A 20,615-nucleotide genomic window follows, 5' to 3' on the forward strand; every position below is an offset into this window, starting at 1 on the left:
AATGTGATGTAAACTCTTAGCCTCCATTTCCTAATCTATAAGAGGATAGTCATGGTACCTAATTTGTGGGGTAGAAGTAATGGTTAAGTATGCCAATGCATGTAAAGACCCTGGAGCAGTGCCTGGAACAGGATGAGTGCCATATGAGTGTTCGCTGCCATGACATTTTAGAATTTATTCAACAGACACTTGTGAAGAGGCAGGCACAGTTCTAATGTCTCCACAAATATTAATCCTTTTAATCCTCATAACAATCCTCTTGAGACAGGTAACAGCATAGGTAGAGAGACAGTTCCAACATGTCACAAAATGGACGCAGTTGCAGACATCACATAAGCCTCTCTGGGACACGTGGTTGGATTTCCATGCTCCAGGGGGATTCCTATGGACTCCCCAAGAAGTGCAAACTTGGGACTGGGAAGAGGGATTCAAGATTCCTTGTTCCTCATTGGGCTTACAGGCTGGGGGTGGATGCTGCATGTGATTGTGTGTGGGGGTGAGTAGAAGGCAGGGGAAACTTGCTAGAGCCCAGCCTCCTAGGAGTCCACTCTGAAACTCAGCGGATAGAGGCTTAGAAATCAGCACCGCGGAAAGCTCCTGGATACAATCCCAGCTCTCTGGGCCCTGCCCCCTCCCATAGGCCCCACCCAGATTTAAAGAGCTCTCCTACAGTTTAAAGAGGTGAAGGAGGCCTAATCAAAGATGCACACCAGCGTCCAGAGCTTGATACACATTGATTCCCCCAGAGAGACACAGGATGGTCTGGTGGGGAAGAGAACTTTATTGGGGTATTAGTGGGGGACATGTGGGAGGATGGATTCCAGGGAACAACAAACACTAGGACCAAGTTGGTAGCCACTTTAAGAAACAATAAATTAATGTACAAAATAAATTAAGGTGAGGAGGTCCTAAGCGGGGATGCAGCTGGGAATACCTAGGGATTTCTCAGGGATGGAATTTGAAATTGGAAAGGGGAAGTGAGAATTTCCAGCCCCTTCACAAAGGATGTGTAATGAACTTTTTCAAGACCCCTCCTCCAGGCTGGGAGTTGGGGTTCTGGGGCTCCAGGAAGAGAGACGGTCTGGGCTCAGCCGAAGGGGTGAAGGGGGCTGGTTCAGGGTCGTTCCTCCAGGAAGCGGTAGGTAGGGTTCTCGTAGCCATGACGCTGCAGTTCACGCAGCTGCTGCTCCTCCAGGGTCAGCATGGGGTCCACCTGCAGTAGGGGCGGGAGAGGGATAGTGGGGCATAGGGACCTGACCGCAGATCTCACTCCACCCCCAACGCCCAGGGTCTGGAACTCCTCCTCACTCCAGGTCTTTGTGCCTCTCACCTCCACCACTCCATGGCTGATGGCCCCGTAGGGCTTCTTCCTGCGCAAAAGCAGCATGGAGAGGACGATCAGGGAGCCCCCACCAGCTCCCATGATCAGCAGACCTGACACAGCCTCTCGGGATATGCCTGTTCCAGCTGGTGCCTGCAGGGAGAGGAGATAGGGCGGGGTCATCTTTGAGGCTCACCAGGGCCCTGTGTTGGCTTTGGGAGTTGCAGCCTAGCCACTGTCGTCTGACCTCTCCCCCTAGGTACACAGAATATTCCTCCTCTTACCAGCTCATCTCTCTGAATCTCCGATGAGTGGAAAGGAAAACCCCTTGGAACAGACACATTCACCTGGGGGAGCAGGAGGTGTCAGGGAACCAGGAGTCTGGGTCCCAGCCGCCTCCTCCCCTGAGCCCCAAGAAGACATCCACCAGCCCTTTTCTTCCCTGGGACCCTGAAGTCCACGTCCTCAGTTCCTCCTTCCCTCAGGTCAAGGAATCCAAACCCCTAGCACCTCCTCCTTCAGACCTAGGAGACCAGTCCCCGTCTCCAGGCACCCACAGGTCTAGCTTACCTTTCGTTCATACTGCTCCAGGGGGGACATCTTCTCTTTCCCAGAGGATGCAGCATCTTGTTCTGTGGACCCTACCCCCCAAATCCTATCTTATTTCTGAGACTCCAGAACGGTGCTACCCCTACCTGAGGAGGGGGTCAGAAGGGGCACTGGACTCCACCCCAGGAGGTTCCCAGTGCATGGGCCCTTTTCCAGCCTGGGCTCAAGGGCTCAGTGGGATTTGGTGGCTGGGGGCTACTCAGTGAGATACTCACCTTTTGGAAGGGCCATGGGGGTGTCTGCTGGCAGCCAGAGAAGGCAAGACAGGTGGAACAGTGAAGAGAGGAGAGCATCACTGAAGAAAGTATGGGGAACACCCTCCCAGGGGCCAAGGAAGGAGGAGCAAGGACCCTGCAAAGGCCTCCACAATCTCAGACATCCCTTCCCATCCTCTCCCACTCACTGCGGTGGCTAAGACCCCTCAGACTTCAGGGGATTAGAACTGAGGTTGGGGGCCTGTCTCCCAAAGTCTGAGATTCTTTATAGTTGGGTTAACTCACCGTCCTTGGAATCCAGAGGCTGTAGCCCACCCTTGTCCTCACTGCTGCCCCCTGGGGCAGGGGCTTCCAATTCATTGGGACCCAGGTGTTCAGAGTGGAGGAGCTCCTCTGAGGGGAACATGCAGAGAGGTGGTGAGGTCATGAGCACAGGGATCCAAAAAACAGAACTGGGTGAACGGATGGCACCCCAACAGTAGAGTGATTGGGGGTAGCCATACAGGGATCATGGGAAGTGGGGAGCTGAATGGAGGAGGATGGAGAAGTTCAAGAGAGTGGCCTTAAAGAGCAGGAGAATTAGGGTTAGGCATGGGACATCCAGGAGGAAGTCACATTAGATCTGCGGGCTGTCACATTCTTGAATCTGGACTGGGCTGGTGACTTGCTTTAACCAGTGGAATGTGGACCCAAGCCTTAAGAAGACCTGGCAGTTTCCACTTTCGTGCTTTGGGGAGCCTCAACCACCATGTAGGAGGTCCAGGTGCCCTGCTGGGGAGACCACATGGAGGGGCTCCACAGAGGAGAGAAGCCCTGAGCTTTCACGGAGAGGGAGAGAGACTCACTTGTGCCAGAGTCCCAGCCCCCGGCTGACCTGCTAGCCAGTGTAGCTCCACGCTTGACTGCTGACAAGACCAGCAGAAGAAGCACCCAGTGGAACCCAGACCAGACAGCAGAATCATGAGCAAAGAAAGTGCTTGACTTAAGCCACTATGTTCTTCAGTTTTTTACATAGGAATAGATATTGGAAATGGCGGGTGGGGTGGGGAGTCAAAGGTCGGGGGTCAAGATGAAGTACTCACGGATCTGGGGCCGCAACTCCTGAGCGAGCTGGGGGTTCTGGTCAAGCAGCCCCAGGCTCTGATTCATTCTTTCTTCGATTACTTGAAGGTGGGTCTGCACCTGTTGGGGAGTGAATATGAAGGATGAACTGAGCAGTGCAGGCTAGAGACGGGGAAACAGAGGCAGGGTGCAGGGGGAGGTCAGTAGGGCTGAAGGAAAAGTAGCACATACTGGACAGGAAATAGCGGACAAGGGCCGGGAAGTGGGCCACAGGAGGCAGGAAACTGAAGGAGGAGCAGCAGAATACAAAGAAAAGGAAAAGATGTACAGAAAACAGGAAGTGAGAGTCTTGGAAAGAAAATAAGGGAGAAGGAAAAGGAATAGCTGTTAAGAGATAGACTAAGTATAGGATGCAAGGAACATGGTTTAGAAGACAGGGCATGGTGGTAAGTGGGTAGGAGGGGCAGAAAGTACGGTCTGAGGAATCAAAAGAGAGGTTTGACGGGGTTCAGGAGAAGGAAGTGGGGTTGGAGGGTCATATAGAAATGGTGTGGTTCAAGGGCGAGGCTTGGGGTTCAAGAGCATAGAATGGAGTATTCTGGGACAGGAAGAGAACACCCAAGACACAGAAATTAGGATCTGAGGGCACAGAAAAAGGGTTCCAGGGAGAATAAGTGGGGTTGGGGGAAAGAAGGGCTGAGGGACGGGAAAAGGGTTCAAGACACAGGAGGGGGATCTGAGAAAGGAAGTAGGAGACCAAGGGACAGGAAGTAGGGATTCAAGGGACAAAAAAGGGATCAAAGCGGGTGGGGGAGACAGCGTTCCAAGGTCAGGAAGTAGGGATCTGAGGGACTGGAATAGGTCCCAAGCACAGAGAGGGGGTTCCAGGGGTAGGAAGGAGGTCCAAGGGACAGAAAGAGGGTCTGAGAGGCAAGAGAAGAGTCTGAGAGATGGAGGCCAAGAGACTGGGGTCTGAGGGATAGCAGAGTACTTGGGAGCTGGAAGATTCTGAGCACCTGGAAGCGCATCTGCTGGGCCTTCTCGGGGTCCACGGCGGCCACGTGCTGGTAGTGTCGCAGCGTGTGCCTTTGCTCCTTCTGCTCCGCACGCAGGTAGCGACGCAGGGCCAGCAGGACACGCTCTGGCTGTGGGAGGGGTGAAGGCTGTCCAGGTCTGCCCCAGCCCTTTTCACCCTCTGCTCTCTGCCCCGACGGCTCCCACACCTGAGGCGGATCCCCCTGCAGCGCCGCCAGGAAACCTTCCAAGGCAGCCCGGCGCTGGTCGTTGATGAGGGCGATGACTCGGGTGGCATGGGTCTCCACCAGGCGCTGTCGCTCACCAGACACCTGCTCCTCCAGGGTCTGCAGAATGGACTGAAAGTGCTGGCGACGGGGTGGGCACCGGGTCAGGAGAGGCAAAGATGGATGAAAGCACGGGTTAAAGGGGGTCTGGAAAGGCAGGGAGCTAGGGCCAAGTGGGGTGGGGGTGCAGTGGATCCAGGCCTGGGCAGAGCCAACCTGGGGCAGGACTAGATCACAGCAGGTGATCATAGACTGGTGGGGGTGGGGCTGCAGGGCCAGGTAGAGTAGGGGCAGGACTAGGTCTACTGGGAACTCAGCTGAAGGTGTAAATGGCATTGGATGGGAACAATCTTAGGACAGCTGGCCTGTGTTATGGTGAAATGGACCAAGTGCTGTAGGAAAGGTGGGGCTCCAGGCCTGGGAAGGGCCAGATGGAGACAGGTTGTGCCTAAATGAGACTGTAGGGGGTGGGTGAAAGAGTCTGGGAATGGGGCTAACTGAGCAGGGTCTGCACAGGGCAGGGCTGTACCACGGTGAGGCTGAGAGAGGTGGGTGGGAGTGTCATGAGGCCCACTGAGGAAGGACTAAGTAAAAGTGAGATTGGAGGGGCAGGACCAGAGTCAGGGGGCAGGGCCTAGCATCAAAAAGAGGCTGAGAAGGACCTGGCTGTTTTTGCAGGGGCCCTGCCTGGGAGAGGGCTCCAGAGCCAGCCCTCAGGGGTTGGGATCAAGTTAAGGCAGGGGAAAACATGGCCAATCGGAGGAGGGCAATGTCAGGTTGGATGTAGGCCAAGAAGGTGGAGCCAAATGCAGGGGTGGGGCCAGGAGAGGCCCATATAAGTAGAAAGAGGTGAAACTGGCCCAGGCCAGACAAAGCCTGAGCAGGGCTGAGACCCCGTGTGCCCCAGCTGGTGGACAGGTCTGAGCAGGACCCCCTGGAGGCTGTGCTACCTCATTCAGGGCCTGTCTGTCGGCTTTAGGCAGGTTCTTGGACTGGTTGTCCGCCATGGCCCATTCACGCATCACCTGGGGAAAAGGGGAGCTTCAGGATCCTCGAATCCACCCTATTCTACCCAGTGAGTCCTTCAACCCCTCTTCAGAAGTTCCAGATCCCTTAAATACCACTGCCTCTTGGATTCCCAAGAGCGAGGATTCAGAAGGAATTTAAAGTGGAAGAGTGTCATGCACCGGAGTTTGCACAGAATCTGTCAGTGGGATTCTAGACGGGTGAGGGATCCCTGATCAACTTAGGGGTGGTGTTGAGGGATGGGGGTTGATGGGGGCTTGGGGAGCCTTTAGAGATAGTCTCAATGTGTCCCTGAGAAATTCCCTGGTATTTAGGGAGCTCTGTGTTATGGGGGATCCTGGGGCCCCCAGTACCATCACCTCATTAATCTGGCGCATCCTGCGCTCCTCCAGATCCATCTTGGCCCGCAGGAACCCCTCATGCTCGCTGATTTCTCCAGGCATGCCAAAGTACACGTCCACACCATCTGTGGGCCTCGGGGTGGGAGTCACTGCAAGGCCACGAATCAGGGAGTCAGCCTGAAGCCCACCTCCAGGTCACCTTCCCTTCCCAGAGAAATGCATTTCCCGGAGCACACTGGAGACCATCATGTGTTCACTTTAGCCATGGTTGCTGCCTGGCATCATATGAGACAGGGTTCTGGACTGGGCCTGTTCTTGAGAAGCTTAGGAATCCATTACACTGTCCTCCAAGGTTTCCTCAAATAATCTTCAGGACCTAACAAATGGCTCCTCTACTTCCAGGTACCCTCAGACCACCCTCACTCTTTGCATACTTAGCAGGTTGGCCCTTCCACCTCTACTTAACGCAAAGCCCCTCCCATTCCTCTCATTTCCTCCAACAGGGCTTCTCACCCACAGGTCCCTCCCAAAGATGCCCCTATACCAAGGCTCCCTTAAAACATCCTCCTTCCAGGGTGGAGGGGACTAGGGGTTCAGAGACTGCCTTACCTTTGCTGACCCCTGCAGGGGTATGAGAGCTTGAGGGTGGGACTCTTTCCTCCTCTTCTTCCTCTTCAGCCCGTGGTGGCTCCACGAAGTAATCATCTACTGGCTGTAGGAAGGAGTCCTCCTCTTCCTCGTCCTCACCCCCCTCTACTCTGCCCCCCAGGGGCCAGGACCGGGTGGAGGGGTCACTGAGGGAGCAGAAGACCCGAGGCAGTAAGAACCTGGGCCCAGGCCCCCAGGCTTCCATCTTCTGCCTCAGGAGCCTTGGGTTGAGCATGGAGGGTGCCCTCCCACTCACCCAACTGCTGTCCCAGACGGGTTGGGGGTCACTGGAGGGGGGCAGCACACATACTCCACACCTCGGAACCGATCTGTGCCACAGGGCAAAAGCATGCCCGAGCCATGCAGGATGAGGCCCTGGGAGCTGCAGGCCTGCGGGAAGAGTGGGCCCAGATGCCAGGACTGTGGGGTAAGAGAGGGTAGACAAGGAGCCAGGATGCCGGGGGTTTGGGGACTGATGGGGCTGGGAGCCTGGATTTCTCATTCTACCCCAGTGGGAAGAGGGGGCTGAGGTCCAGACTTGGGTTCTGGAGGAGGAAGGTGTTAGAGGACTGTACCCCTGGGTTCTGAGGGGATGAGAATGAATGGGCGGGGTCCTGACCTCCTGTGCCTCCTGATGCCTCCGGGTTGAACTCTCGCACTGGTCCATGCGCTCCTGGTGCAAGAACCGGCAGCCTTCAGGCACCAGCAGGGCCTCGCTCACGAATTCACCCGCTGGCAAATGGGGGCATCAGAGTGAGACACTCCCACAGCCACGAATCCTACCCTCCTCAGAATCCAGATCTTTTATCCTCAGAGTCTTCTCTGCCCCACTCTGGACCCAGGCATCATCCTCTCTAATGTGAGCCGGAAACCAGGGCCAGAATTTCACCCCTTGGATACACTCTCCCACCACTTCCGTTCCCCTCCCTTAGCCTGTGACTCACGCAGGCAGCGGAAAGGCACAACCTGGTGGTGGGTGTGGGCACAGTGGCCACCCCGGGCATCCCCGCACCAGCGCTCCATGGGGATGGCCTGCGTCGCTTGTTCCACACGTGCAATCTGCAGCTCCGGGTACATCTGGGGGCACCAGGTGGAGGCGATCAACCCCCTGCCCTGTCCCTGCCAAAGGCGCTTCTGCACTGGTATGTCCCTTTTCAAGACTCTGGTATTCATAAGGATATTTCCTCCCCAGGTTCTTCTGCTCTGTGGAACCAGTCTTAGGTATCTAAGCCCCTCAAGCGCATTGACCACGCCCCCTAGTAGCACTCTTAAAAGCCACGCCATCCTTAGGCTCCGCCCATTTGCCTGTCGTTTCTTTACGAAGGTCCCTCGACCTGCCCACATCTCAGTCCCTCCTAGCCCATCTCTCTTGTAGTCGTCTCTGCCCCCTTCCGCAATCAGATTCATTTCCCCCTAGATTCCACCCTTTAAGCCTCGCCTCTCTCGCCGTTAGGCCTCTCAGTAGATAGCCCTTCTCTTTGTGTTAGACCTGCCTTTTCATAACCTCTCCCGCACTGGGGTCCACCCCTTTCCTAGTCTCGCTGGTCCAGGTCTTTTTGTTTTAGCCCCGCCTCTCCTTTGGCCACGCCCATCTACGACCCTACTCTTTAAAAAGCCCACCAATATGTCTAAACCCTGTCTCTTCACTCGACACTTCCCTTAGCTGGCTGTCTTTGCACGGTTCTACCCTTTTCCTGACTTGGTTTCTCAAAAAACCAGGTCCTGTCTTACCCTAACTTCGCTTCTTTGTTGGCCACGCCCCCTAGCTTTCCATGCCGCCTTGGATCCCTCATCTCCCTGGACCTTGCCTTTTGCACTACTAGCTTCTTCGGGGGGACCCGGCCCCAAGTTGGACCCGCTGTCCTGCTGGCCACGCCCCTCCCGGTAGGTCCCGCCTACCTGTCTGCAGTACTCCAGCACGCGTTGCGGGTCCCGGAGGCAGCGTCGCGAGCGCTGTGGGTCTGGTTCCCAACGGCCGGTGCGCAGATCCCGGTGAAGGGTTAGGCGCCCGCATAGTCCAGCCACCTGGGCCGACCCAGGGGCCTGGGGGTGGGGGCGGAGGGGTCAGCGAGGGCACGGGGGACGCTGGCATGTGGGTCCCCTGGTCTTTGCTCCCTAGGACCCAAACGTTCAGACCCCCAGCACCAGCCCTCTCCACCACGCACCGCGCACCCGCCTCCGTAGAGGTTCGGTTCCCTGGGAAACAGCTCCCACAGGGCGGGGGCGCCCCAGCTCTGCCGTTGCTACGGCGACCCGGGTCCCCCGGGATTCTCGCAGCCTTGTTGCCGTGGAGACAGGCTCCGCCTTCACCCCAGCGCAGTCGCACTAGAGCCCGAAGGGGTTAAACCCAAATGGCGGGGGAGGAGGCCAGAACCCAGGCGTTCTGGCCCCTCCTCCCTACATCCCTAGTTCAGGCTCCCATTCTCGGGTGCAAAGACCACAAGGCCTGGCTTCAGGGCCCTGCAGGCCTGGACACCAAATCCTTGAGGGATGGAGAGCTACATCTTGACTTGGGGGGCGGTGGCAGGAGGCCTAGATGCCTGGGTCCTGGGAGGCTTGCGGGAGCCCTCATATGGGTCCAGAGGATGCAAAGGGCCCAGGTTTTTGGCTGTAGGTGCCTTGCTGCCCTGTGAGTCCTGTTCAGGTGGGAAAGGGCTGGGGCTGAGTCACCAGGTCGATAGGGTCTGAGGGGGCTGGACTTCTGGGACCAGGGGCTCTAGAAAATCCAATTTCTATACTGGGGGCAGGAGGGGGCTGGGACTGGGACGACAGATGATGGGGGAGATGGGGCCTGGACTTCTGGGTTCATGAATGTCTAGTGCTGTTAGGGGCCCTGGGAACCGGCCACCTGGCTGGAAAGACTACGTTTTCTGCTCTGGACGTGTCCGCGTCGGTGTCCAGAGGCCCAGTCCCGCCCCTTCCCCCATCCCCCAGAACCCAGTGGAGCCTCACCTCGGCGGCGCTGGGGCTCCCACCGGTCAGGCTCCCGACGGCGAGCTGCGCGCGCAGAAGCAGCAGCAATAGTGGCAGCAGCAGTAGCAGCGGGCCCAGACGACGAGCGGCGGGGCTGGCGGGCCCCATGTCCCGGCCCTCGCGCCCTCACGTCCCCTGCACTCCCGCCCAGCCCGGCCCGGCCCCAGCGGTGACAGGAGCTCCCAGCGCCACCGCCGCCACCTCCTCCTCCCGCCGCCCCCGGGCTGCGCCGGCGCCGCCAGCCCCGCCCCGCGCCGGCCCCGCCTTCCTGGCCAGGACAATAGCGTGGCAGCTCTGCGCAGAGTGGAGCGGCTCGGGAACCCCGGGTGGGAGCCTGAGCCAGGCGTCTGCCCCCTTGAGAGTCCAGGCGTCCCACCCCACGCAAGGGCGCAGCCAGGAGTCTGGGTCATGGACTCTGCAGTTGTGGATTTCGAGTTCAGACCGCTCACCCCAAGCTTTCTCCTCCCTCGGACCCAGACACTAACAAATCATCTTCCTTTTCTTCCAGGGGTGCCAGCATTGGATACCACTCCCTACCTCCTCTATCCTCTCTTGAGGTCCCAGGAATACAGGCCTCCAAAATCTCCCCAGTCAAGAACACAGTGATTGAGACCTAGTCCCCTTCTCCCTCATATCCAGGAGTCTGGGCCCCAGGAACCTTCTTTCTCAGGGCTAGAGACCAAGTCCTTAGCCCTTTCTCCCTAAGACCCAGGAGTCCAGGCCGTCTGCTGTTTCCCAGGGGCCCTAGGCACCCAGGCCTTTAATTCCTAAATCAAAGATCCATGAACCAAAGCCTCCAGGCCCTTTCTTTAAGGATGAGTTGGGTCAGGTACCCAGCACCTCTGTATAAGGATCTGGACCCCCAACCTTGCTCTAAGCACCAGGGCATTTCTATTTTCCCACCTCTGGCCTCTCCCTGACCGCCTTCTCCTTCAAGGCTCACTGCTTTGTCTCCTCAAAAGATAGTGTTAGTGTAACTGTCTTCCTCAAGGGGACTGGGCCTTGTCATGTGTATGCATCTGTGCATACATGTTTGTGTAGATATGTATTAAAAGAGCTCAGAGCACTAAATAGGTAATAAAAGGCTGGGGGTGGCTCACAGTTTTTCTTATACCCATTTCATAGTCTAGAGGAAGGGCCTTGGGGCAGGTTTGATGGCTCTCTTGATGGATGGCAATGATGCCAGGAGAATCTCTAAGACATTCACTTCTTGACTTTTTTAATTAAACATAAATATTCTTATTCCTAGATTCTAACACCCCCTCCCATTCCTGCCATGGCAGTTCTCACCCTATCTTTGCTCCTTGGGTCCAGTTCTTTCTGGGCCTTTAAGGGAGGTAGAAGGAATTAAGATGGTGGTCATCTTGGGTTTCTGGAGAGTGAATGGCCATTTTGGCTGCATTTCCATGGATGAAGCCAAGTACCCCTTGGAAACAGCCAGGACAGGGCCTCCATCTTATTCTGCCTTATGTTGCCTTTCTTCTCAGTGCAGGTGGTCATCTTGAAATATCTTCTGTCAGTATCTGGAAACAACTTCCTTCTCTGCCCCTAATTTCTATCACCCCTTGTCCCCCATCCCTCTGCAAAGGGCCCATTTGCCATCTCGAATCTCTTTTACACAGGGGAATTGGGTTGGCATGGTGGCCATTTTGCTCCCACTTGGGTCATCCCCTTTGGCTGAGCTGTTTATCAATGACCCAGACAATTGTAATGAACTCTCCCTCCCCTCGATGTTCAATTTTGGAAGAGTAAGGTCGCCAACTTGCTCTGGTTCCTCAGAAGTCAGGATAGTCCATCAGGGCAAGTTGAAGATCCCAGGGCTCTTCAGTTGGAGAGATGTCACACGTGAGTCTGGAGACGAGGGTGGCTGGGTGTGGGGAAGGCAGCATATGGGAAGGGGGGAGTGCTGGGGGCCAGATCTGGGGGTCCAAAGGATGTGGGCTTGATGTAGCTGGTAAAAGCTCGAGGATGGGGTGTGGTGAGATAACCAGCCCGGGCTCTATATAGTCTGCAGGCGGGGACCATGCCCAGATGTGGGTTGAAGTCATAGAAGGTAGGGGTCCCTGGTGGTCCAAGGGGCGAGGAGGGTGGTAGGAAGAGGCCTCCTCCAGGGGCTTCTCCAAGGCTCAGGCTCACACTGACTCCTCGGACCTTGTAGTAACCATTGGTTGGGTCCTGAAAGGACAAAATGGGATTTGGTAAGGTATATGAGGGTATAGAGAGGCGAGGGTCACTGATGGAGAGACACACTGAGATAGAACCAGACATCAGGAGATACAGAAAGGGAGCAGGCAGAAACTCAGAGACATAGAGACTAGAAGAACAAAGCGAGAGAGAAAAACAGTGACAAGAAACAAAGGAGTCGAAGGAGATGGGCAGAGAAAGGCAGAGACAAAGGGATCCAGGCCTGCTGAAGGGTGGAGGTGTGGAAGGGGATGCAAAGGGAACAAGAGAGGGAAATTGAGATCAAGATATTAATTCATTCATTTGCCCAGTAGCTCAAGGCTTTGATTCTTTGTCATCCCCTGTGCTGCTGCTGGAGACACGTGTCACAAGGATAGACCTAGCCCTGTCCTCATGGAGATCCCAGGCCAAAGGAGAAATGATGAATCACCAGACAGAGCCAGGAAGGGTCAGGGTTGTGATGGGGGAAGTTCAGGCAGAGAGACTGGGACGGTGATGCGATAGTGATCAGACTGGGACGGAGAAGCTGAGATCACAGTGGTTGTGGCTGTTAATAGGTGAAACATAGAATGATCAGGAGGGAAGCATGCTTTCTGGAACAAGAAATGTTTGCACTGAGACCAGAGGAATGACTAGAATTAGGTAGGTATGTGAAGAAGAGTAGGAGTGTTTCAGACCAGGGGAATAGCAATGTACTAGGTACAGAGAAGAGAGAGAAGGACTCTGGACTGGGGACGGGGGTCAATGGGGCCCTAAAGAGATGGGCCCCCAAAGGAAGGGCAGATCTGGGGAGGTCACTGTGGAAACTGGAAGGTGGAAGGGGACTGAGAGAAGCAACCAGGGAGAGGCATCTAGAAGGCCAGAAACAGGACTGTGATGGGAAAGCACAGGCAGAGTCAATCTTGATCTGGGATGGAGGCCAAGGCTGGAGCAGATATGTGGGCATAGACAGCAGATATACAAACTGAGACTGGGGAGGTGGATAAGATGGCCCAGGAGGTGGCAAGATGTGGGCAGAGGGGGTGAGGTGCCAGCTCTGGGGGCAACAGAATGAAAAAGGAGGGGACAGAAGTGAAGAGAGAGTTAGTGACACGGAAAAGGGAGCCCCTCCTCTCCCAACACTCACCTTTGCCTCCAGAGCCCCCTCCTCATCCAGCACCAGGTCACTGTGGTCTGTGTGCACGATGGGGCCCTGGGGTGGGGTACTTAGTGAGAGGGAGTGTAGAAGATCCTCCTTCCCTAGTGCCAGACCCCAGGGACCCTCAGTGGAACATCTGGGGCCAGGCAGGAGGGACCAAAGGCACCTGGGAGCTAGGGTCTGGGCTCAGGACAACTAGGAGCCCTGGGGACATATTTGATCTAGGGAATAATTGTGTCAGGGGTTCTATTTGAGTTGGGGGGGCCTGATTGGGAGGACAGATATCACAATTGAGACTGCATTACTATTTGAGACTTGAGGTACAGTCAGGTCTGGGGACCCTGGCATCCTACCTGGTCCTCACCGTTGCCTGTCTCCTCCTCCTCGTGGCCCCTTGAACTGGATGCATCGCTGCTTCCTAGGATTCGTACCAGGTTCTTTTGATTGGAGAAAGAGGCTGAGGCCAGGGACATTGAGGGTGGGGGCAGAGGTAAGCAATGGGGCTGGGTTACAGCTTGTGGAGGCCAACAAGCAGGAAGAGAGAGGACTGAGACAATCAGGTTGAGAGGCAGGGAACCAGTGAGAACTCTGGCCTAGGAGGGCAGGGGGTGTGACCCTGAGGGGGTGGAGTTAAAGCTTGAGGGAGGGATCAGGTCCCGAAAGCGAGCCAAGTCAAGGGAAGGTCTAGAGAGGCAGGGCTGGGACCAGCTCCCAAGGCCAGGCCCGTCAGTGGGCAGGGGTGGGGCCTAGGCACTGACCCTTGCTGTGGCGCCAGCAGCAGAGGACCACCCCAGTGATGATCAGTAAGTAGAGTCATGGCCACAGCAGCCACTCCAGCCACAATCCTCACCATGGGCAGCAAGTCTGCAGGAAAGAGAGGGGTGTCCTGAGGAGGCTGAGCAGAAGACTGAGCAGGAACTGGGGGACTGGGCTCAGGGCTTGGGTAGGGAACCTCTGGGTTCAAAGGTCACCAAGTTTGGAGATTCCCAAGTTTTGTAGCCTGGGATCCCTATATTTAAGGGCTCATGAACTTGGGGTTTTACAAGTTTAAACTCCCTGACTTTAGGGAGTCTTAGAGTTTGAGGGCATTTTTACTTTGCAATTCTTAATATGTGGAGATTGCCTTCTTTGAAACACGTAAGTGTAGAGGGCTTTCAGTTTATGATCCCGTACCCGAGGGAACTTATTGTTTAGGGGGTCTCAGGATTCAAGGGACTCATGGTTTTGAGGCTCCCAAAGTTTGGGGGTCTCTGCATTTGAGGGTCCTCTGTTTGGGGATGGTGACATTTTGGAGGTTTGAAATCCTCAGATTTGGGGTCTTCAGGCCCAGAGTCTCACCTCTACGGCCCAGGCTGACCCGGGTGCCTCCCTCTCCCAGCCGGTTCCGGGCACTACAGTTGAAGCCCCGGCTAAAGTCGGACTCCTGGGTCCCGGAAATGTGTAGCACAGAGATCAGGCCTGGACCTTGTCCTCCGCGGCCCTCTGGGGCTGGGAACGTCTCCACCAGGAACCTACCCCGAGACCCCGCTGCCAGGAAGCCGTCATCCCAAGACCAGATCTGGGGGCACAAAAGAGGAAGATCACTGAGGAGACTAGGGAGGGCAGACAGGGGCGGTGGGCGCGGTGAGGAATGTCAGAGGTAGTCACAATAGTTTTGGGAGTCCGGCTGAGAGGTCCAGGATCATGGCTTGGATGAGTCTTGAGAGCGGGGACATTTCCTTACCACGGCTTCTGGGGCGGGGGAGGCGAAGACCAGACACTGGAGGCGGGCGGGGCCCCTCAGGAAGGCGGGCGCAGAGTGCAGGGCGGTCACTACTGGTGGTGCTGGTTTGGAGATTGTGGACCAATCAGAGGAGAGGCCCCGCCCTCCCTCAAGCCCGTCCTCAATCGGGCGGGGCCAGGCCTGGGCACTCCCCACTAACCCCAGCGAACCAGGCCACGCCTCTCCACAAATTCGAAACCCCACTGGGGCTGGCCTTCGCTAGGTCCTGCTGCAATCCCCAGGTCCCGCCGTCTGTTGAGCTTCCCCTCTAAAGGCCATGTTCACTCTCATTAGACCTCGTCCCCTCTGCCCACTCCTTATCTAGGACCTGTCGGTTCCACTAGGAAGCACCCCTTTCTCACCGTTCACAGTCAACCTAGCCTCAGCAGCGCCGCCCCCCAGGCCGGAGAGCCCTGGCTCAGCCTTGCACACGTAGTCGCCTGCATCCTCGGGCCCCACCGCGGGAAGACGCAGAGTGGGCCCGGAGGCCAGCACCTGGGATAGTGAAGGGGCGTCACGGCCAGGAACTTGGGAAGGATCAGTGCCACTGCCAGCCACCGCCACAAGCCCCAGATCGGGTCTCACCTGCGCGTCCCCGCGGCGGGTCCAGGTTACCCGTGGGAGCGGATTTCCGCGCCAGACACAGGTGAAGAAGGCATCGTTCCCGAGGTCCACGGACACGGGTTTCGGCTTTGCCTGAAGAATCGGCCCGACTGAAGGAGAGAGTTGAGCGGGTCACATGACCAGGGAGGGCTGCAACTTCTGACTCGGGATCAGCTACTCAGAAACGACACCCACAAGAGCCCACTGGGTTTAAGCCCCTGTCCATAGCTCACACTCCCGGCTCACATGCCCGACTCACACCCCTGGGCCCCGCCTTCGCCCCGCCCCTGCTCCACTTTGGCTTGGATCCAGCACTGCCAACCCCCGCCTAAATCCTATTCTGGCCCCACCTCCTCCCTCAGCGGGACACAGCCACGCCCCACCGTAGCCCCCAGCTCATCCAGCGCGCCCCACTTTGGACACAGGCACGGCCCCGCCCCGGCTCACACTGCACATCCAGCGCTGTGCTGCGGTTGGCGCTACCCACGGCGTTGCTGACCTCACAGGACACCGGCGCGGTCAGGAATGAAGCGTCCGCCACTACCACCAACATTGGCCCGCGGGCCCCAAGCACCGGGGACCCCCCCTTTGCCCACCTGCGACGGTGATAGGCTGTTAGTGTTGTCCTTGCTCTTCATGCACACCTACTCACATCCTAGCCCCAGCCCTCCCCAAGCCCATGCTCCAGGCTGGGGAAGAGATGATCTTCGTCCTCACCTATAGCCGGTAACAGGAGGCTGAGCAGTCGCTTGGCATCGGAAAGTGACCTTCTCTCCCTCCTGCACTGTCTGTGGTTCTGCAGACAGAGTCACCACTGGGGGGTCTGTGAAGGTGAGTCAAAGGTCAGCGATGGGCAAGGACATGGAACACCCCCACTGACGACCTAGGAATCAAATTCTCAGCTCCTTCACTCCAGGAGTTTGAGTCCCCAGTACTCTCTTCCCTTTCAACTAGGAGTCTAGGCCTCCAGTTCCCAATTCCCTCAGGGACTTCAGGTTCACAGCCCTCTCCTTCCTCTTATCCTGGAGTCCAGGTTCCAGTCCCCTCTTTCCCCAAGGACCTCAGCCTCAAAGCCCAGTGTCTAACTGCACTCACACTGCAGGCTCAGTGTGACAGCTGTGTCCTTTCCTGCGGGCATGGCTTGGCTTCGGGCCCGGCAAACCAAGGTGGCTCCATCATCATGGCTGGAAGGGGTCAAGGATAAGATGCTCTCCACTGATCCAGTGGTTCCTTCCTTCAACAGGGTCTGAATAATAATAATAATCTCATCAGGTTATGAATAATAATAATTTCACCTACCCTTACGTAGTACTTTACTATGTCAAGCACTCTTCTAGGCATTTATAAATACTACTTCATTTAATCCTCACAACTACCCTAGAGGTGCATACTACAATTGGCCCCATTGTACAGATAAGTAAACTGAGGGACAGAGAGGTTAAGATCAATCAACTGGTGAATTGTTGGGTCAGAATTTGAACCCAGGTAGTCTGGCCCTAGAGCCCTTATCCTTAATCACATACCAAGGATCCCAGGCTTTGAATCCTTGCCCTCCCATTGCTTTTTCTCTTCTGGATGAGCCTATGGTCTGAATGGACTCCCAAATTTCCCTGAATGAGCAAGGGCTGGCACAGAGTGTTGGACCTGACCTGGTGGAAGGTGGCCCCATCCAGCCGGACCCCATCACGGAACCACAGCAGCTCAGGGGTGGGGCGGGCATCCCCACGGCTCCGACAGGTCAGATTCGCAGGAATCCCAGCAACCAGAGACACAGAAGGGCCTCCCAGCACCTGGGGAGCTTCTGGCGGCACTGTGGGGGTGGATCTGGGGTCAGAGCTAGATCCTGGGCCCAGAGACCCTGATCTTCCCAGCTCTAACCCGCCATTTTTCCATTCTCCTGGACTCAGACTCCCAGTTAGCACTGGTTGTGCCCAAAGGGCTCCCTGGGGACGAGTGGGCTGGATCCTCACCCAGCACGTGCAATTGGGCTGGTCGAGAACGGAGGCCTGCTTGTGTAGCCTGACATTCGTACGATGCTTGATCCTCTAGCTCCACAGGCCTAATGTGGAGGTCGTGCTGGCCACTGACTGCATTCCCTGATATCCAGTACCGGGACCACCCTGGAGTCAGGGAAGACGCAGTCACACCATGGTTGTGATTTCCTGGCCCCAGGCCTCCATTCCCAGACATCTCATACGAGAAAAACACTACCAAAGGTGGGTGCTGGGCCAGAGAAACAGTAACCCTCTCCCAATCCAGAATCACTGCAGCTCGGAGGTGACAAATTTAAAAAAAAAAATCAAGAAAACTATCGCCATAAAGGTCAAATTAGATGCCACCTCTTGGGTGAGAAGGGAGTGGGAAGGGACTGAGGAGGGCTTCTGGGAGCTGGCAATGGACCTCGGTAGTGGTTACATGCATGTCTATGGTAGAATTATTTGACAAACCTTCCACTTATGTTTTATGTGTTTTTCTGCATTTATGTAATATTTTACAATAAAAATTAAAATCCACAAACCCTGTAAGTCACCTCCAGAAAAGCTGAAAATACAGGACTCCCAAATGTTTACCTGAGCACATTAACTACCCCAACTTAAAAATGTCAAAATAGAAACTTCAGTTCTTGCACAAGACCAGCACTCTCACCCTGGAGCCAACCCCTCCCTGAACAGAGAAAACAGTCTCACCCGGCAGGTCCCTTTCGCCCCCGAGAGCCAGCCCATCCTTAGTCCACTGAACCAGCCCCCAGTATGCGCCCAGGGCACAGGGCAGCCGGGCCTCATCCCCTAGCAGTACTACCAGGTCCTCAGGCTGTTGCAGGAAATGGGGTGACAGGCCTAGGAGAAAGGAGTGAGGGGGGAGCAGAGCTGAGCTTGGCACATTCAAGAACTTCCTCATTCAGGACCCGGGAGTCCAGTCCCCAGCCCGCTCTTTCCTCAGATCCAGAAGCTAGAGTTCTCCTCCCTCAGACCTAGGAGTACAAGACCTTAGGCTCACCCACCCCAGTAAAGCAGCAGCTGACAAAGAATTCTCTCCTATGTTTATCTGTCCCCGCCCCTCCCGGTACCTGCACGCCCTCTGAGGCAGAAGAAGAGGACCAGGAGTGTGGGGACCAGCATCGTGAGCGTGTGTCCCCCAAGATGCAGCCGATTTGCTGTTGCACTGGCTTCCCTGCCAGCCGTTTCCTCGGGAGCACACCTCCCACCACTCTGGCCTGGAGATCCCTTCGGTCCCGACTCTTCGCCCCAGGCTAGCGGTCCCCCTTTCTCTGGCCTGGAGTTCCCCTAATCTGCTCAGCTGCAGGTTCCGAGGCTCTGAAACGCTGGCCAGTTCCGCGCGCAGGTTCTTGGAAAGATCCGTGAGGGCTTGATCCTACTCGCCCCGCCCCGCCCCGCCCCCTGGGAGACCCGCCCTCTTCCCATTGAGAAACTCCCGCGGCCCAGACGCGGATGAACGGGGGCACGCAGGGCGGAATCCCCCCAGCTGGTGGACGCCGCAGCCCCCTTTCGGTCTGGGAGCTGGAACACCTGGGTCGAAGGAAGGGGTCCCGGCTGGGTTGGACACCTGTACCCTGTCGGGGTTGGTGGGTGGCTGAGGGTGAAGAGGAGGGAGGGGAGGGAGTGGAAGAAACTTGCTCAGCTCGGGTCCTGGAGGGACCTCGCTGAGTGGAAACGGAGCTATAAATGGGAACCCTTGGGGACTTGCTAGTTTCCGCGCCCTGGGGAGGCGGGGCCCAGGGCTCCCCTGGGTCTGAGGGTCAGGAAAAGGGCACCAGGTTTCTCGGGGGGGGGGGCAGCTGGGACCTCTGAGAAAGGGGGTTCAGTTCTCCCCACCTCAAAACCCCTGTTCAGAATATTCCTCTTCCTGCCTTGTTACCGCTGCAAACCACAGCGTCCTAAGATCCAGGAATCCAGGCCCCACAGCCCCTCCGGTCCCAGGACTCCCGCAGGCCGGGACCACCCCCCTCGCCTCACTCAGCAGCGGTTGCTGGGCGACGGCTGGGAGGCGGCGGTGCCCGGGCTGGGGCAGGCCGGGAGGCTGGGAACTGCGCAGCTTGTCCTGACGGCTGCATGCCGCCCAGCTGGGGCGTTCCCACGCTGCGGGCTGGCGGTGCGCTGCGCAGCTGGCGGGACAGGTGGGTGGGACCCCGAGTCGACAGAGGGGGACGGGGCCGGGGGCCTAGGACCGTGGATCTGACTGACATCTTGGAGACTGTAGGGACTGGGGAGCCACACTCAGGTTCTCTGTTGTTTCTGAGCTCAGATTCTTGTGTCCCTAAATAGCGGGGCATGGACGCCCAGGATTCTAAGCCTGGGGATTCAGACCTCTGATGACTGCGACGCCAATGGCCTGAACTCCGAGTTTCTTAAGAGCTGGGGACTCAACTAGGTCCTCTGCCTGCAGCAGGGTGCAGTTGGGAGAGGATGACCGGGGGTCAGAAAATCTGATCTTAAGTCTTAGAGTCAGTGGATTTAACCACCAATCTCTCTCCCACCCCTACACAGGCCCAGGAGGATTTGAAAATCAACAGACAGTGAACATCTGCCCTAAGTCCTATGGGCGGGGAGTGGGAAGGGGGGAGGATTGGAGGCCTGAACTTCCCGGTCCTTGGGGAGAGAGGGCTGCAGTCTTGGAATCCTGAATCTGAGAAGAGTGGGTCCAAGGGGTCCCAGACTTCTAGAACTTCTGGCTTCTGGGTTTGGGGATCTAGTCCCTGGCTTTTGAAATAGGTTGAGCTTGGAGCCAGGACACCTGAGTCAGATAGTAAGGCTATTTTTTCCAGACACCTGATATCGCTTCCCCTTCCTGTCTCTGGGGCCACAGACATGGAAAGATAGAGAGCCTGAGGTCTCAGGAGCATCTAAGAAGGAAAGTATCCAAGGTGGAGGGTGAAAGGTTTGTGCTAATTAAAGATCCCAGCAATGGACAGCTCTGCACGGTGACCCTGAGGGACACCATCTGGTGACGACCTTATGACAGAACCCCCGGCTCTGTATCCAGCCCAGTCCCCAGGAGGCACAGGGCAGTTGGGAGAGGGGATGTGGGAGGCGGGCAAGGAGTCAGTAAGGGGAGGGAAGAAGAAATACCAGAGGGAGCATCAAGGATGGAGCTGTGGGGCTCAGGCTAGCTGCCTCATCTTATTCCTGGAGGAGGACCAGATGGGGGGTCATGGGGGAAGAGAGAGAGAGAAAACGGGCAGCTCCAATTCCTGTAGGAGATAAGCGGGCAGAAGAAGCTTATCCCCTGTGGGTGTGTATGCCCATGATGGGGTGGGGAGGGCAGGCCAGCCAGCATATGGTTATAAAATTCAAAGATGTGACAATCAGAAAGACTCAGAGATGGAGAAACAAATAAAAGGAAGAGGCATAGTCAAAGGCTGACTGAGAACAAATATTTATTGAGACAGAGTATGGAGTGGGAGAGACAGAGAT

The 20,615-nt window shown here is 56.5% G+C and overlaps 2 protein-coding genes across 9 annotated transcripts; both read right to left on the minus strand.

The window, feature by feature from the left end:
• Positions 1–761: 761 nt before the first annotated feature.
• APLP1 (amyloid beta precursor like protein 1) lies at positions 762–9,695 on the minus strand. Of its 8 annotated transcripts, none has more exons than XM_032488073.1 (17): positions 9,476–9,695; positions 8,423–8,566; positions 7,468–7,600; positions 7,143–7,255; positions 6,780–6,913; positions 6,485–6,669; positions 5,894–6,024; positions 5,459–5,533; positions 4,431–4,589; positions 4,224–4,352; positions 3,228–3,327; positions 2,431–2,538; positions 2,146–2,169; positions 1,892–1,962; positions 1,606–1,668; positions 1,331–1,474; positions 762–1,213 (listed from the first exon to the last, which is right to left on the minus strand). In XM_032488073.1, exons 1-17 carry the CDS (start codon positions 9,602–9,604, stop codon positions 1,115–1,117), a joined length of 1,941 nt encoding a protein of 646 aa, XP_032343964.1. In that variant the 5' UTR covers positions 9,605–9,695; the 3' UTR covers positions 762–1,114. The 8 variants fall into 8 exon arrangements, with proteins under 8 accessions (XP_032343964.1, XP_032343961.1, XP_032343960.1 ...); XM_032488070.1 differs by having other exon boundaries at positions 6,780–6,943; positions 9,476–9,668; XM_032488069.1 differs by having other exon boundaries at positions 2,146–2,172; positions 6,780–6,943; positions 9,476–9,668.
• A 999-nt stretch (positions 9,696–10,694) lies between these two features.
• Positions 10,695–18,534, minus strand: KIRREL2 (kirre like nephrin family adhesion molecule 2). Its single transcript, XM_032488061.1, is given in 16 exon segments — positions 10,695–11,671; positions 12,807–12,872; positions 13,172–13,275; positions 13,577–13,625; positions 13,627–13,682; positions 14,157–14,376; positions 14,542–14,642; positions 14,943–15,075; positions 15,166–15,293; positions 15,631–15,779; positions 15,901–16,006; positions 16,279–16,429; positions 16,833–16,993; positions 17,154–17,303; positions 17,871–18,020; positions 18,251–18,534. Coding segments are annotated over 16 exon segments (2,112 nt in total). The 5' UTR covers positions 18,303–18,534; the 3' UTR covers positions 10,695–11,335.
• Between the last annotated feature and the right edge of the window lie 2,081 nt (positions 18,535–20,615).

The sequence above is a fragment of the Camelus ferus genome, chromosome 9 (assembly GCF_009834535.1).
Source record: "Camelus ferus isolate YT-003-E chromosome 9, BCGSAC_Cfer_1.0, whole genome shotgun sequence".
Classification (NCBI taxonomy): Eukaryota; Metazoa; Chordata; class Mammalia; order Artiodactyla; family Camelidae; genus Camelus; species Camelus ferus.